Source organism: Phoca vitulina, unplaced genomic scaffold (assembly GCF_004348235.1).
Source record: "Phoca vitulina isolate PV1807 unplaced genomic scaffold, GSC_HSeal_1.0 scaffold10, whole genome shotgun sequence".
NCBI classification, from domain to species: Eukaryota; Metazoa; Chordata; class Mammalia; order Carnivora; family Phocidae; genus Phoca; species Phoca vitulina.
The window spans coordinates 15,138,684-15,154,112 of NW_022589713.1; the positions used below are offsets into that span (position 1 = coordinate 15,138,684).

At 33.9% G+C, this 15,429-nt stretch overlaps 1 protein-coding gene across 2 annotated transcripts in view; it reads left to right on the forward strand.

The window, feature by feature from the left end:
* Positions 1 to 15,429, forward strand: part of ATR (ATR serine/threonine kinase) — a 97,399-nt gene that overhangs the window by 35,561 nt on the left and 46,409 nt on the right. For both annotated transcript variants that reach the window (XM_032408540.1, XM_032408541.1), the window contains exons 20-24: positions 135 to 228; positions 1,402 to 1,527; positions 10,698 to 10,904; positions 11,882 to 11,995; positions 14,574 to 14,689. In XM_032408540.1, the coding sequence (XP_032264431.1) occupies positions 135 to 228; positions 1,402 to 1,527; positions 10,698 to 10,904; positions 11,882 to 11,995; positions 14,574 to 14,689 (657 nt within the window). The remainder of the gene's footprint in view (positions 1 to 134; positions 229 to 1,401; positions 1,528 to 10,697; positions 10,905 to 11,881; positions 11,996 to 14,573; positions 14,690 to 15,429) is intronic.

Sequence of the window (15,429 nt, forward strand, 5' to 3'; positions counted from 1 at the left end):
CTGAGCCCACCAGGCATCCCCACTAGCACTTTTAAGTGTGAACTAAATTGGCTTTAGTTTCAACCTCTGCCTTATATTTTTTTTAGTACTTATACTCTTTGCAAATAATTCTTTTTCTTCCAATTAACTATTAGGGATGCTGTACAAGATTTTCTTCATGAAATATATTTTTTACCTGATCATCCAGAATTAAAAAAAATAAAAGCAGTTCTACAGGAATATAGAAAGGTATTTAATTTTTTATTTATGTCTTAGAAGATCACTGGTACAAAATTGTTCCCAGATTCCAATCTTTGAACAGAGGTTCTTTAGAATCATATCTAGAGATAATATAGTACTTTTCTGATAGCTAATTTTGACAATTAGATAATCCTATCACAAATTATGATTTTTAGAAGGAAGTTTTAGCATTTAGATAAAGATGTTATTGCATTACAGAAAACAGAGAACAAAGAATACAGTACTTGTGACTTTACTTCCCAGGTCAATATGTCCCTACTTATAGTTCCCCAAAGAAGAAACTACCATAGCTTCATGCCCTGAAAAACTGTGAGAACGTCAGAGAATTCTAGTTATTTTGTGCTACAAACGATGGTATGAAATTGTCAAATCTTACCGATTCCTGAGCTTTAGAAGGGGACTAACCTGTAGTTCCATCATCTTGAAGTCCAGTGAATTCTCCGAAATTATGAAAGTATTAATGGTGATTCCATAGAATTTTAGGGCAGAAAGTGGGATACCTGATCTTGGGTCAGAATAGCAGAAGTATTTACTATAGACCCCAAGCTTGGTTCTGAGGTCTTTATTTTCTCTTTTACTGGGTAACTCATCATAGTCATAAGAAAGTAAGTAATCAAAGTAAAGAGTGAATTATTCATTTGTGTAATCTAGGTTTGGTTCAAGGCTATTATGTAGTCTTTTGTAAGTTAAGGGAAACTTGTATTTCTTACCAGGAAGTAGATTCTTTATTTGATCTGAATAAAATTTTTCTCCAGGTCTAAAGGTTTTAGAATGAAATCCCTTTCCCAAGAATTACTAAAAATGACATATGCTATATGAATGAAGAGATGGAAATTATTTTCTTAAGATTTTACTTATTTATTTTTGAGAGAGAGGGGGGAGCACACTCGGGCACGAGCAAGGGGGGAGGGGCAGAGGGAGAAGCAGACTGCCCGCTGAGCAGAGAGCCCGATGCAAGACTTGATCCCAGTACCCTGGGATCATGACTTGAGCCGAAGGCAGACGCTTAACCGACTTAGCCACCCAGGTGCCTGGAAATTATTTTTTAAAGCTGCTTTTAATTGGGGTATAGTTTACCACTTTAATGGTAGCTCTATAGGGAATCCAGACCTTCTGAAATCATTAACTGATAAGGTGTATCTCTCTGTGTTCTTTATATAGGAGACCTCGGAGAGTACAGATCTTCAGACAACTCTTCAATTATCCATGAAAGCAATTCAACATGAAAATGTAGATGTTCGTATTCATGCTCTTACGAGTTTGAAGGAAACTTTGTATAAAAATCAGGTATACTAAGATCCTAAGATATAATTAAAAGGTATAGAAAAGAAAGATGTTTAAAGAAGTTTAAAGAAAGTTTAAAGTTTAGTTTAAAGAAAAGATGATAGGTTAGCATATTTGCTTGAGATTCAGTAGGTTCAATGAAAGAAGTAATTTTTATTTTACCGAGATTATCAGACCTGACTTAGAATCACTAATCCATGAGATACTCTCTGAGGCTGAATACCAGGGATGTGCAGAGTTTTTTGTTGTTGTTTTGAAGGGTCATGATTTGACAGTTATGTTTTAGGTTATTGCATCTTCCTCAGTAAGGGTGTATGTGTACAACAGCAGCGGTTCATGTGTCTTCTCATATAATTTCCTATAGATATCTATCATATAAAATCTCAGTAATTTTGCCATTTTACATTTTGACTGAATTAACTTTTAGTTTTAATGAAACTAAATTTTTAATTTTACTTTTTCATGATGCCAGTGAACTTTATTCTTTTCTTTGGCAACATACTGTAGATTAGTTCTAACCTTGATGACAGTGAGAACTGGTATTTAAAATACTTGATCACTGTAAAGCTATAAAATAGAAAAAAATTATCTGAGGTATTTGTTTTTGCATGTCAAGAACTTATATGACAAGCTCTGAAAGTGAAAAGACCCTCATGATTTAGGGGTCCTACCACAGGTGAGGAGCCTTGAATCTCCTTAAGTATAAGTTTTATGCTCTCCTAACTCTGAATCTACATTATCAATCTTACAGCCTCATTCCCTGCCCTCCACTTACTTCAGTGAAACTACTGTGTGCTTACCCTTGCCCCAAACAAACCTCTACCTGGATTTCAGTAACTTAGAGGGCTTCTAGCTTTTTATATTAATATAGGGATTTATGAATAGCAAAGGATCTTTCCTCTTGGCCTAGAGGTTTCCTAGGTTAGGTTATTTCTAAGCAGATGACATGATTCTGGCCTAATTTAAGGAAACTTTATATTGATCATTACCTCTTAGATATAAATGGCTAAATCTGAGAATTTAAGGAGATTGCTTATATTCTTAGGGAAAAGCCACAATTGCCCAACTTTGTCACAAAAGAAAAATCACATCTGGTAATACCCTGAGAAGCCTTCCTTCAATGTGAAGCCCCAGTGCTAATAGATTAGCTAGGCAGAGTAAGAAGGTAAGTGTACTTGCAGGAGTCTTGAAGGTCAGATAGAGTCTGAATAAGATGTAATGGCCACAGATTGTTATAGGATATTTTAAAGTAAGGTTTAATCTAGTTTAGAATCAATATATAACTGGATAAATTTACTTTAGGTTAGTAAGAAGAAACCAAAGACAATGGCTTGGAGGCGTCAGGGAAATTAAGAAAAGAAGAGAAGACATCCAGAGACACATGTCTTCCCAGCTATATCCCCACAGATACTGGCCTAAAACACCTCACAAAAAGAGAGAAGGAAATGTTTTGTTTTTTTCCAAGTATGACAAGAAGGTAACGTCAGTGTTGAAAGCAATCAGTTAAGCTCTAGAATAGCAGTGTCCAAAAGAATTTTCGGTGAAGATGGAAATGTTCTGTACATGCACTGTCCAGTCGTAACTGCTAGCCACATGTGGCTCTTTTGAGCACTTAAAATGTGTGATTAAAGAACTGGATATTTAATTTTATTTAATTTTGTTTAAATTTAAATAGCTTCATGTGGATAGTGGCTATGATAATGGACATTGCAGCTCTAGAATATGGCTGAAGCTATAGCAATACGAGAGCAAGAAACTGATGTAAGAAAACAGGGTTAGAAGTCAAAGAGTCTTTGTAGTGAATGCTGTGAGAGTCCATGAAAGAACAAATGCAAAAGATACTCTTTTAAAAGTTCAGATCTTAACCAGAGGGAGAGGAAAAGATACTTCATGAGTACATTGAAAGGAGGTGTTTTAAATAATTAGATCTAAAGTTGTGGTATAACTGGCTAAAGAAATAATTGGGTATAATGTAGTGACAAAGTAAACTCTAAAAGATGGTGTGACAGTTAATAAGATGATGCTACTGTAGCCTTAGGTACTTGACTGTTTTGATGGACTGACCCTGCAAAAGCCCTGTTCTAATGGGGAGCCCCCAGAGGGTCGTTGACATTAAAGAAATGACAGTTTATACTCCTCACTTTTAAGGAGGCATCTACATTTTTGAAGGATAAAAATGACACCTAAGGTCAGTGGATAGCAAGAAGTTTTTATTTCTGTGTCAGAAAAATCAGGCTATAGATCAAACTGAGCAACTCTATAATCTCTTTCTGAAAATCGATCCTACTCATGTTGAGGTGAATGTCTATGGTAAAATCCCAGTAGGACAGGGCGTTTGCATTGAGGCCAAAATAAACTTTGCTGGTAATGCAGAATTCCAGTAAAAAGACATATTTGGTAATGATTACAAATCCGAGAATGAGCCCATTGAAAATAAAGCTGCTGGAGACCTCCAAGTTATACTAGGATAATGTTGGAAGCCTAAATCTGAATCTCTACATACCCTCCAAAGCATAGAGAGCAACAAGGAGAGCAAGTAAATCCACATATAACTCATACCTTCAGCATAACTGTGAAACTGCGAATACTATGAACTTCAGATTACCTATAAGCAGTGGAGCTATCTGGAGCTCATGTCACAAGTTTATGTTAAGAGCAGTTAGATTCTGAGAAGACTATATGAAAAAGAAGAGAGTGGAGTGGAGGAACCAAGGATAATGAAGCAAAGATAAAATCAACAAAGATGGTCCCACTCAAAAAGTAGGTCCAGGATGTGGCACATCAGAGCTCTGGCTACAAGGAAGGTACTTTAAAGTGTACAGATCCTAAGGTTGTAGTCTGTGAAAATCATTATGTCTGGGGAGAACTGAAAGAATAGGATGGGGACATTCTTTGGAGACTTAATTGTAAACGGAAAGAAGAAAGTAAGAGAATTTTAAGGTTCCTGTAGAAATAAAAAGAAATCTATAAGATCACAGATGTGCCAGATTCTCCCCCTGCTCTCCTTCCCCAAAAGCTACTTATGAAAAAAACTATATTTCACTAGGCTGACAGAAGAGAGTATTCATGAAATAGGAATCTTGCAAGCCACTATAAAACCCTTACTGTTACTGCATACAGCTATTATAGAGGGTCTACAGTATAAATAAAAAAATATATTCTATACATATAAGGTTTTTGTAAGACAAAAAAAATGAAAATAAAATCTTTTGGTTGATATCAGTTCCTCCCTCAATGCTAACCATTAAGCAGAAGAAAACCAGACTTAGCACTACAGCCTGAATTAAATATTTCAAGCAATTGTTTGCAGATATGAAAAGAAAATTAAATGAAAAATTTAAAAAGCAAGAGAAATGGACAAAAACCAAAAAGATGTGAAATAAGAGGTGACTGAATTCAGAAAAGAAAAACTTAAGAAATGAAGATTAAACTATAAGGACCACAGGAGAGGATATATTTGTTTTTTGTTTTGTTTTTGTTTAAAGATTTTATTTATTTGACGGAGAGAGCACAAGTAGGGGAGCAGCAGCAGAGGGAGAGGGAGAAGCAGGCTCCCCGCTGAGCAGGGAGTCTGATGCGGGGCTCGATCCCGGGACTCCGGGATCATGACCTGAGCCGAAGGCAGACGCTTAACGACTGAGCCACCCAGGCGCCCTGAGAGGATATATTTGACTATTAGTAAGGAGCACTGAGGAAAGGCAAAAAAATAACCAAGAGAATGAAAATAAAGTTTAAAAAAGGAGTGAATAGGATCAAAAAAGTGGTTGAAATGGAAGGTTTTCAGATTTCACATACACTAAATTAGAGTCTCTGAAGAAGAAAAATAAAACAATAGAACAGAATTAATATTTAGAACTATAATCTAAGAAAACTTTCTGAAAGAAAAAGGCCTAAATCTACATGTTGAAATGACCCAATTGTGTACCTGAGAAAATTGACCTCAGAATAGTCAAGTCTGATAAATATCTTAGACTTTAATAATAAATTTTCAGGACCTACAGGCAAAAATGTTTTTTGAAAAATCCTTAGAAGAATATGATAAGTAGGTTAGACTCAGACTTCTCAACACAGTAGCTGAGAGGGTAGCGCATTTTTTAAAATGTCAAGGGCATAAAGTATGAGTAAAGAATGAGTCAAGCTATCCTTAGACTAACACAGGTAAGAAACACAGTTGTAAACATACAAGAATTGAAGGAATACTGTTTGTATAAGCAAATCCTTCCTAAGAGATATATTAGAGAACGGCTTCAGGTAATCAAGAGAAGACTGGGGAGACTTTGGCAAAAGGACTGATGTTTACTGTTCATATATAATTATAGAATTAAGACTAAAGCAACATTGAGAACAAAGATGGGGTAATTACATATGAATGTTAAATATTCTAATAAAGTAGAAATAATGTAATTTTTTTAAATGGGAGAAGAGAAACAGTGAGATATAAATAAAATAAGCCCAGTAATTGTTGCATAGGCAAAAACTGGGAGTCAAGATACACCATTTCAAGCTGGTAAAACAGTTACATAAGGTTAAATAAGAAAAAAGGACTGGAAACGTTAAAAAAGGTATTAGTATAGAGGATGCCTTTAGAACAAAAGTATCAACTTTCTGCCGTACTAAAATAATTTTTAAAGCAAATAAAACACACCAGGGGAAAAATACAGTTATTATAATACATACAGTATTGTAAAAAATATGACAGAATTGAGGCCGAAGATATCAGTCATATTAATAAATGTGAGAGACCTTAAAAGAAAAGAATTTATAATTTGACTTACAATGCAAAAACAAACTCTATGCTATATGCAGTACATACATCTAAAAAGAGTAATTTAGGAATGCTAAAAATAAAGAGATGAACAAATTTATAACCAGTAAGTGGAAATAATAAGAAAGCAGGAATTCGCATTCTGCCACTAGATGGTAAAGAATTGAAACCAAAAAAGCATTAAATATGACAGAAAAAGGGCACTTCATAATGCTAAAAGCCATAATTCATGAAGAAGATACAAAATTCACAAAGAAGATACATTATAAATACATATGTATATATTCTCCTGAATGAGCAAGTCCATGGAGACAGAAGGTAGATTAGTGGTTTCCTGTGGCTAGGAGGATGGGGGAAATGGGGAGTGACCACTAAGAGGTACGGTTACCTTTTTGGGTGATAAAAATGTTCTGGAATGGGGCGCCTGGGTGGCTCATTTGGATTGAGCGGCTGACTCTTGATTTCAGCTCAAGTCATGATCTCGAAGTCCTGGGATTGAGGCCCCCCCCCCAATTCACTGGGGAGTCAGCTTCAGGATTCTCTCTCCTGCTGCCCCTCCTCACTCGCTCTCTCTCTCTCTCTAAAATAAATCTTCAAAAAAATGTTCTGGAATTAGAAGTAATGGTTGCGCTTGTACTACACCTTGTAAATATACTAAATATTGATTTATATACTTTAAAAGAGTGAATTTATAGCATGTGAACTAAATTTCAACAAAGCACAGCAAGAAAATAATAAAAAATAAAAGTAGAAATTAATGATACAGAGAACAAAAAAAATAAAAAATCTAGTTCTTTGGAAAACATTAGCAAAATAGATAAATATCTAACCTAATGAAGAACAAAAAGAGAGCACAAATTTGTAAATAGGAAATGACAAGACAGAAATAACCATTGAAACAAAGGAAATATTTTTTAAAATGACAAACTACTTTGTACCCTTCTGTGCAAATACATTTGCAAACTTGGATATTTTCCCTGGAAAATACAGTTTGTCAAAATTGACTCCAGAAGAAAGACTAATTTCTATAGAAGAATTGGAGAATATTATAAAAGAATTACCTCTAGAGGAAAGCACCAGGCCCAGTGATTTCACAGGGGGATTTTTACGAAATCTTCAAAAACCAGATAGTCCAAATGCTGTTTTAAATTGTTTTGGAGCATAGAAAATGAAGGAAAACATCCAGTTTTTTTGAGGAATATTATGTAACAATGTTCACTAAACTCCATGAGTTTAGTGCTATCACAAAACAAATTAAATTTCATTATCCACTTACAAATACCGATACGAAAAATTCTAAGTGAAATATTATCAAACAATTCAGTTTCACATTAAGAAAATAATACCATGACCAACTGTAATTTATTCCAGGATTGCAAGGATGGTTCTTATTTAGCAATTCATTAATAAAATTCACTATATTCATATATCTAAGGAGGAAAATCATACCATTATTTCCATAGATGCCGAAAAAGCCTTTGACAAACTGTAACATCCACTTGAGATAAAAACAACCAAGAAAATAAGAATTGATGGATAGATACTACCTTAATACATATATGTGTATGTGTATGTATATATTTGTATACATGCATGCATACATACATACACATAATGGGAAAATAAGATGCATTCCCACTAAAGCAAGCTTACTCATTATCTCCACTACAGTTTAACATTCAGCTGAAAGTATCACCCAATGACTTTAGATAAGCATAAGCAGTCAGAATCATAAGAATTGGGAAAAATGTAAAAGAATTTTTTTTTTTTAAAGATTTATTTATTTATTTGACAGAGAGAGACATAGCGAGAGAGGGAACACAAGCAGGGGGAGGGGGAGAGGGAGAAGCAGGCTTCCTGCCGAGCAGGGAGCCTGATGCGGGGCTCGATCCCAGGACCCCGGGATCATGACGTGAGCCGAAGGCAGACGCTTAACGACTGAGCCACCCAGGCGCCCCGTAAAAGAATTTTTTTAAAAAGATTTTTAAATTTATTTTTGAAAGCGGGGGGAGATCGAGTGGGGGAGGGCAGAGGGAGAAGCAGACTCCCCGCTGAGTAGGGAGCTTGATGTGGGGCTTGATCCCAGGACCCTGGACCTGAGCCAAAGGCAGATGCTTAACTGGCTAAGCCACCCAGGTGCCCCTGTAAAAGAATTTCTATTGGTAGATGATAGGCTAATATACTTGAAAAACTGTAGAGAGTTATCAATAAAAGTAACTCAGATAACAAGCTAATTCAGTAAGATAGGAGGATATAAAGTCAACATATAAAAAATAATTTTCATATAATAAGCAATAACCAGGTAGAAGATTTGTTGGAAAACCCAACTTACAATAGTAACAGAAGAAGATAATATATTTAGGAATAAGCATGATGAGAAATGTATAAACCAATAAAGAAAAACCTTGAAACACTCCAGAAAGACACAAAAATATAGTAGATTTAAACAAATGGAAAGCATCCCATATTTATCTGGTACGTTGCCTTAGTATTACAAAGATTTCAGTTCTCTCTAGATTATTTTATAAATTTAATGATATCCCAAAGGAATGCCAAGAACTTGCTTGTTTTTTTAACTACAAAAGTTCATACTGATGTTCATATGGGAAAATAAACATATAAAAACAGCTAAGAAGGGGCACCTGGGTGGCTCAGTTGTTAAGCATCTGCCTTGGGCTCAGGTCATGATCCCAGGGTGCTGGGATCGAGCCCCTCATTGAGCTCCCTGCTCAGCGGGAAGCCTGCTTCTCCCTCTCCCACCCCCCCGTTTGTGTTCCTGCTCTTACTGTCTCTCTCTGTCAAATAAATCTTTAAAAAAAAAAAAAAAAGCTAAGAAAAGTCTAGGGGGAAAAAAGCAACTATGAGCGTTTAGTATCCCTACTACATAGTAACATACTCTATAGCCTCTGTAATTATAACAGTGTGATTCTGGTGCATGAGTAAACAGACCAGTGAGAAAGACTAGAAAGTTCAAGCATAGACCTTTATGTATATAGACTTCTAGGATATGATAAAAATTATATTTCAAATAATTAGAGCAAACAAATTTGTTTTGACAACTGATCAGGCATTTGGAAAATGATAAAATTGGGTCCATATGTTAAAAAGCCTTTTTAAATAGAGGCATTGAACACACATTCATTTTTGGAACTCAGTATTTTTGCTGAAAAATGAAACTTTAATTTGTCTAACCTAGAAGTCAAAACGTTTTTAAATACATAGGAGGGGCGCCTGGGTGCCTCAGTCATTAGGCGTCTGCCTTCGGCTCAGGTCATGATCCCAGGCTCCTGGGATCAAGCCCCACATCGGACTCCTTGCTCAGCGGGAAGCCTGCTTCTCCCTCTCCCACTCCCTCTGTTTGTGTTCCCTCTCTTGCTGTGTCTCTCTCTGTCAAATAAATAAAATCTTTAAGTAAATAAATAAATACATAGGAGGTAAGTATATTTTTAAATTACCTTTCATTTAGTGTTTCATAACGAGTATTGCCTTGAACTAAATTTATCTCTGCCAACTAAAGTGATCTTTTATTTTCTAGTTTTAGGATGTGAGTACATGTTTATAATTTCTTATATTAGTTTTGCTATTTATTGATTACTAGCTCATTTTTAAGTTTTTATACCTGAATTAATCTGTAATGTTATTTAAGTGATCGACTGTTAAAAGACTCTTAATGAGATAAAATGTCTTTATTTTTCTTTTGAAATGATTACTCTAATTTGAATCATATTTTTAACATGGAGTTTGAGATCCTCATGTGTGCTTTACTTTTGCCTCTTACTTAACATCATCTTCATTACAGCATCCTCAGGAGATTGATGAAAAAAGATTACTTAAACCAATGTATTGTTTCCTTATCACCATGGAATCCTTTCCCCTTTATTTTTTCTCCTACTCTGCTGGTTTCATATACGCTTTTCAGTCTTCTTCTTTTAAGTAATAGCTATTCCTTGTTGACTTATTTACTTAAGTATCTGTCCTCTATCCTTGAAACGTTACCCTGAGTTCTTTTTATCTTCTTGATTGCTTCCTTACCTTGTAAATATATTTGTTATTGTACATACCATATGATATTTTAATTACTTATTTACATGTCTATTTTCCCCTTAGACAGGGAACTTGCTGGGAGAAGTCTATGTCTTACTTATTTTTGTATACTCATGTAATAATTCTCAGTAACTGCTTAATGGATTAAAGATTAAAACATTCTAAAATAATGATTATAATCCCACAGAATGTATTATGAACTATATTCTGTGAACTCATCAAAAAAGAGCTGAAAAGACTGCAGATATCAGAATTTAATTTTATCGATGTTTATATCATATATTCCTTAATATTAAATTAGTTTCTAGTTAGGAAAATATACTAGTTTGCTGAAGTTATGTAAAAATTTTCTTTCTACTTTTAGGAAAAACTGATAAAATATGCAACAGATAGTGAAACAGTGGAACCTGTTATCTCACAGTTGGTGACAGTGCTTTTGAAAGGGTGTCAAGATGCAAACTCTCAAGCTCGGTTGCTCTGTGGGGAATGTTTAGGGGAATTGGGGGCAATAGATCCAGGTCGACTAGATTTCTCAACAACTGAAAGCCAAGGAAAAGATTTTACATTTGTGGTAAGTAATGGTAATTTGGAATGACAAGAAGAGTTCTCTGTCCTATTTGAATTTCTATATTTCATTTACAAAGAACTATTCAGGTTATCCTTAGTGGCAACATGATCTAAACTAGACAATTTAGGAAACTTCAGAGTTTATTCCTTAATACTATTTGCAGATATCTAGTGCCAAAAACAGTAAAGTTGGAGTCCAGACTAGTGTGCTGTGTTCTTTTTAAAAAGCTTCCCAACCTAATGATGACAAATAGTTAAAACCTAATTAATTATTTAAATATTACTATTTCAACACTATTGCTAAGTGTTTTCATGGGAAACTAATTTCCCAGGGTGTCATAATAGTGAGTGTATAGAAAAGTTTCCATGGTCAAATGTGTTTGAGAAATCCTGTAAAACAGAATCAAGCAGAACATCTGATGTATCGTTTAATGTATGCACTATGCACATCCAAAAGGAGGGTATGTTAAAATTATTTCTTCAAGTGTCTCAAATGACCAGGCTTCTACAGCATGCAATTTAGGAAATGCTGTATATACAATTTTCTTTTTAAAGGTTAAAAAAAAACAGAAATGAGGGGCACCTGGCTGGCTTAGTGGGAAGATTGTGTGACTCTTGATCTCAGGGTCACATTGAGTGTAGAGATTACTTAAAAATAAAATCTTTAGCAACAACAACAACAGCAACAACAACAAATCAAAACCAAAAAAAAGTGAAAATTGTTGGAGCTCTGCAGGAGTTGAACGATTCTAATACTCTTTATAAATAGTCTAAAAAGCCTTAGGTTTGGTTTCTTGGCTACAGATTATGTTTTAGCCTTGGTACTAAACTTAGTTTGAACCTTAATGTCCTTTCCTTTTCTAAGTTAAATTCACCTAGGTAACTAAGTTAAATTAACCATGTAAGGCACAGTACAGTTTAAAAAAATTTATGCACCTTAGACTTGATTTTTTTCTTTTTCTTTTTTTTTTTTTTATTGAGACTGGAGTAGAAGATTCAAGCTTTGCCTTTGGATTATTGATGGAACTAACAAGAGCTTACCTTGCATATGCAGATAATAGCCGGGCTCAAGATTCAGCTGCTTACGCCATTCAGGTAAGAGTATGTATAGTCAGTATTGGCTTTGTGTTACTGAATTCTAGTAAGAAAGTTGTAAATCTGTATGTTGAAACTTATTTTTGCAAACTATCATTATCAAAGTTCATAATGATCATAATATAAGTTCATGATAAAATTTCAGAGTATAGAAATGTACTCTCTCAACAGATTATTATAGATACTTTGGAAAATTTTCTGTGTATTTAACAAATATATATGTCTTTTCTACCACACAAGGAGGTCATATTACTTATGATGTTCTGTAACTTGATTTTCTTTTGTGTTCAATAGTCTATCTTGGGTAATTTTCCGTTTCAGTACATAGGTCTCTAATTCATTCTTTTCAGTTACTTAATATTCAATATGGATGTACCAAAATTTGTTTAAGAAATTTATTTAACACATTTAGAATGTGTTCAATGTTTTGCTTTTATAAGAAATGCTTCAGAGAACATACATATATTTCTGAGCACTTGAGTGAATATAGCAATAATATAAACATCTAGAAGTTAAAATATGTCACAGAGCAGTACAGAATTTACATTTGATAAATTTTATCAAAAAAAGTTTCACCAGTTTATATTTCTTTGACATACCGGCCTTTTGTCAGAATTTTAAATCTTTGTCAATGTGACAGAGTAAAAAATAGTACCATTTTACTGTAATAGCATTTAATTATGAGAGAGGTATATCATCATCCTTTAATATTTTTTGCTTTTTTTGGCAAATTTTCTCTAGATGATCTTTGCCCATTTTTCTCTTGGTATCTTTTTTATTACTATTTAAGACTTATTTGTGTATAATAGAAATTAACCCTTTGTCAATCATACATGTAATAAATATTTTTCCAGTTTGGCTTTCTTTGCCCTTTTTTTATGATTTTTTTTTTCAAAAATTTATTTTAAAAAATTTTCTTTGTTTTGTTAGATATTCAGGTCTGAAATTCATGATGAGTGGTCTCAGTTTCAGATATAAATATGGAGGTATTCATTATAGAGATGGTATTTAAAATTGTGATCCTGGATAAGATGATCAAGAGTGGGAGTACAGGTAAAAAGATTCTAGTAATTGAGCCCTGGACACTGAGAGATCAGTGAGAAAAGCAGGGAATAAGTAAGAAAACTGAGAAGGGGCTGCCAGTAAGGTAGGAGAATGTGGTGTTCCAGAAGACAAGAAAGTGTCTTTAAGGGAGAGTGGAAGAATGAAATAGTAGCTGGGAAGGAAAGAGGAGTGAAGATAGGAGAAATAACAGTATGCTTATATGTTGTTTGGGAACAATTCAGCAGAGAGGAGAATAGATAATGTAGGAAAGAATTGATATAATACTTCTTTTAATAGGGAGAAAGATGTGGAATATAATGTGCAAGTGGAGGGGTAGCCTTAATTAAAAACAAAAGCAATTCATCTGTAGTAAGAGGAGAGAAAGCATATGGGCACTGATACTGATAATGCCAGGCTGGGTAGGTATGTGGGTAGAAGTTATGGAAGTCTCTTTGGATTGCTTCTGTTCTTTTCAGTGAAATATGAAGCAAGGTCTACAATTGTAGGTATATTAGTCTTTTTTAAGAGTATAAATGGTCCCCCCTAAAAAGAGAGAATTGCTGATCTACTTAAGAGGGTTTTTGTAGCTAGAGTGACTTTGCCAAACATCAAAAAAGCTGGCTTCAAATAAAATTTTATTAATATTTTGAAGTTAAATGAAAATGGGTTCTGAATATTTCTGTATTTGAACTTTTCATATACTTCCTTTTACTAAAAAATACTAAATATAAAGTATGTATTTTGCTAGACAGTGCTTATATTTATAAATATTAGGAATACATCTATTGCAAATGTTATGTTCAGTGGAATTGGAAAGAAAGAGTAATTAGGTGATAGAAGATAGAATATCCTAACATATTTGTCTTGTTTTGAATGTTAATATTAGAGGCAAAGATTTTTTTCATTTATAAAATCTCAGTTTTATTTTCAGGAAAGTAAAATAAAACCGTTTAATTTGGGGGCTTGAATAGTAAAATGGTCTTTAACATTTGCATGTTCTTTTCACAATTTCTTTTTTAAGTAAAATTCTTATCACCAACGTGGGGTTTGAACTCACAACCCTGAGATCAAGAGTCGTATATTCTACCTGCTGAGCTAGCCAGGCGCCCCTTCTTTTCACAATTTTAAGCTCAGTATTTTATACCTAGAATTTGAGATATTTTGAATTTTTAAAACTATTTTGGATTTGTAGTTGGTTTTGTTAATCAAAGAATTATACTGCTGCAAATATAGACAAATCCACTTTTTCCTCCAAATAGCTCTTAATCTTAGATTCCAGTACATATTATATGTATAGAACACAAACTGCCTTCATGTTCAAGTAGTACGTAGTCACAGCTTTATGACCTTAAATAGTCACCTAAATGGTTTTAAGCATTGAAATAGATGTCCTAAGGAAGTTCGCAACCCCAAAATTTTATAATTCTATGTATTTAGAAATTATTTTTATCACTATTATGTATAGAATGTTGATGAGCATAAAGATTTATCTGCTTCACTATAGATTTACAAATGTAAAATAATGTATTTGTAGGAATTACTTTCTATTTATGACTGTAGAGAGATGCAGACTGATGGCCCAGGTCACCAGCTGTGGAGGAGATTTCCTGAGCATGTTCGGGAAATCCTGGAACCTCATCTAAATACTAGGTCTGTAAACTCATTAAAACCATTTTTATAAAATTGTTTTTAACTTTATAAAATTAATGTCATTTTTTTAAAAGATTTATTTATTTATTTTAGAGAGCGCAAGAGATCGTGCATGTGCGGGAGTCGGGGAGGAGGGGAGAGGGAGAGGGAGAGAGAATCTTCAAGCAGACTCCCCACTCAGTGCAGAGCCCAGTGTGGGGCCCGATCCCACAACCCATGAGACCATGACTTGAGCCGAAACCAAGAGTCAGACGCTTAACCAACTGAGCCACCCTAGGTGCCTTATAAAATTAATGTTACGTTTGATATAATTTTTTAGCATTAAAAGTATTTTCAGTAGTCTGATATGTATTTTCCACTGTGATGATGCCTATAATCTTGTCAAAATGAAAAGTACAGTCTGCTCATTGGTTAAATTCTATAATTTTAAATATTTAGATGAATTTATTGAAGCTAAAATGATTGATTTTTTTTTAATTCAGTCAGTGATACTTTGAAAGAATCCACTTTAAATTGAATATGAGTTTAATAAGCTTTTGATAGGCATAATTAATATAGAAATTTAAGAGTTTAAAGCTAGTTCCAAAGCCATTAGTAACCCCAACTAGAGATTAGAGATTTCAACCCTCCAACTTCTCTTCATGAAGATATTTTCTCCCTCTTCTTTTTTTTTTTTTTTTTTAAAAAAGTATATTCTAACCTCTTTTTCAATTTTAATAATTCTGTTAGGACTGATTGAA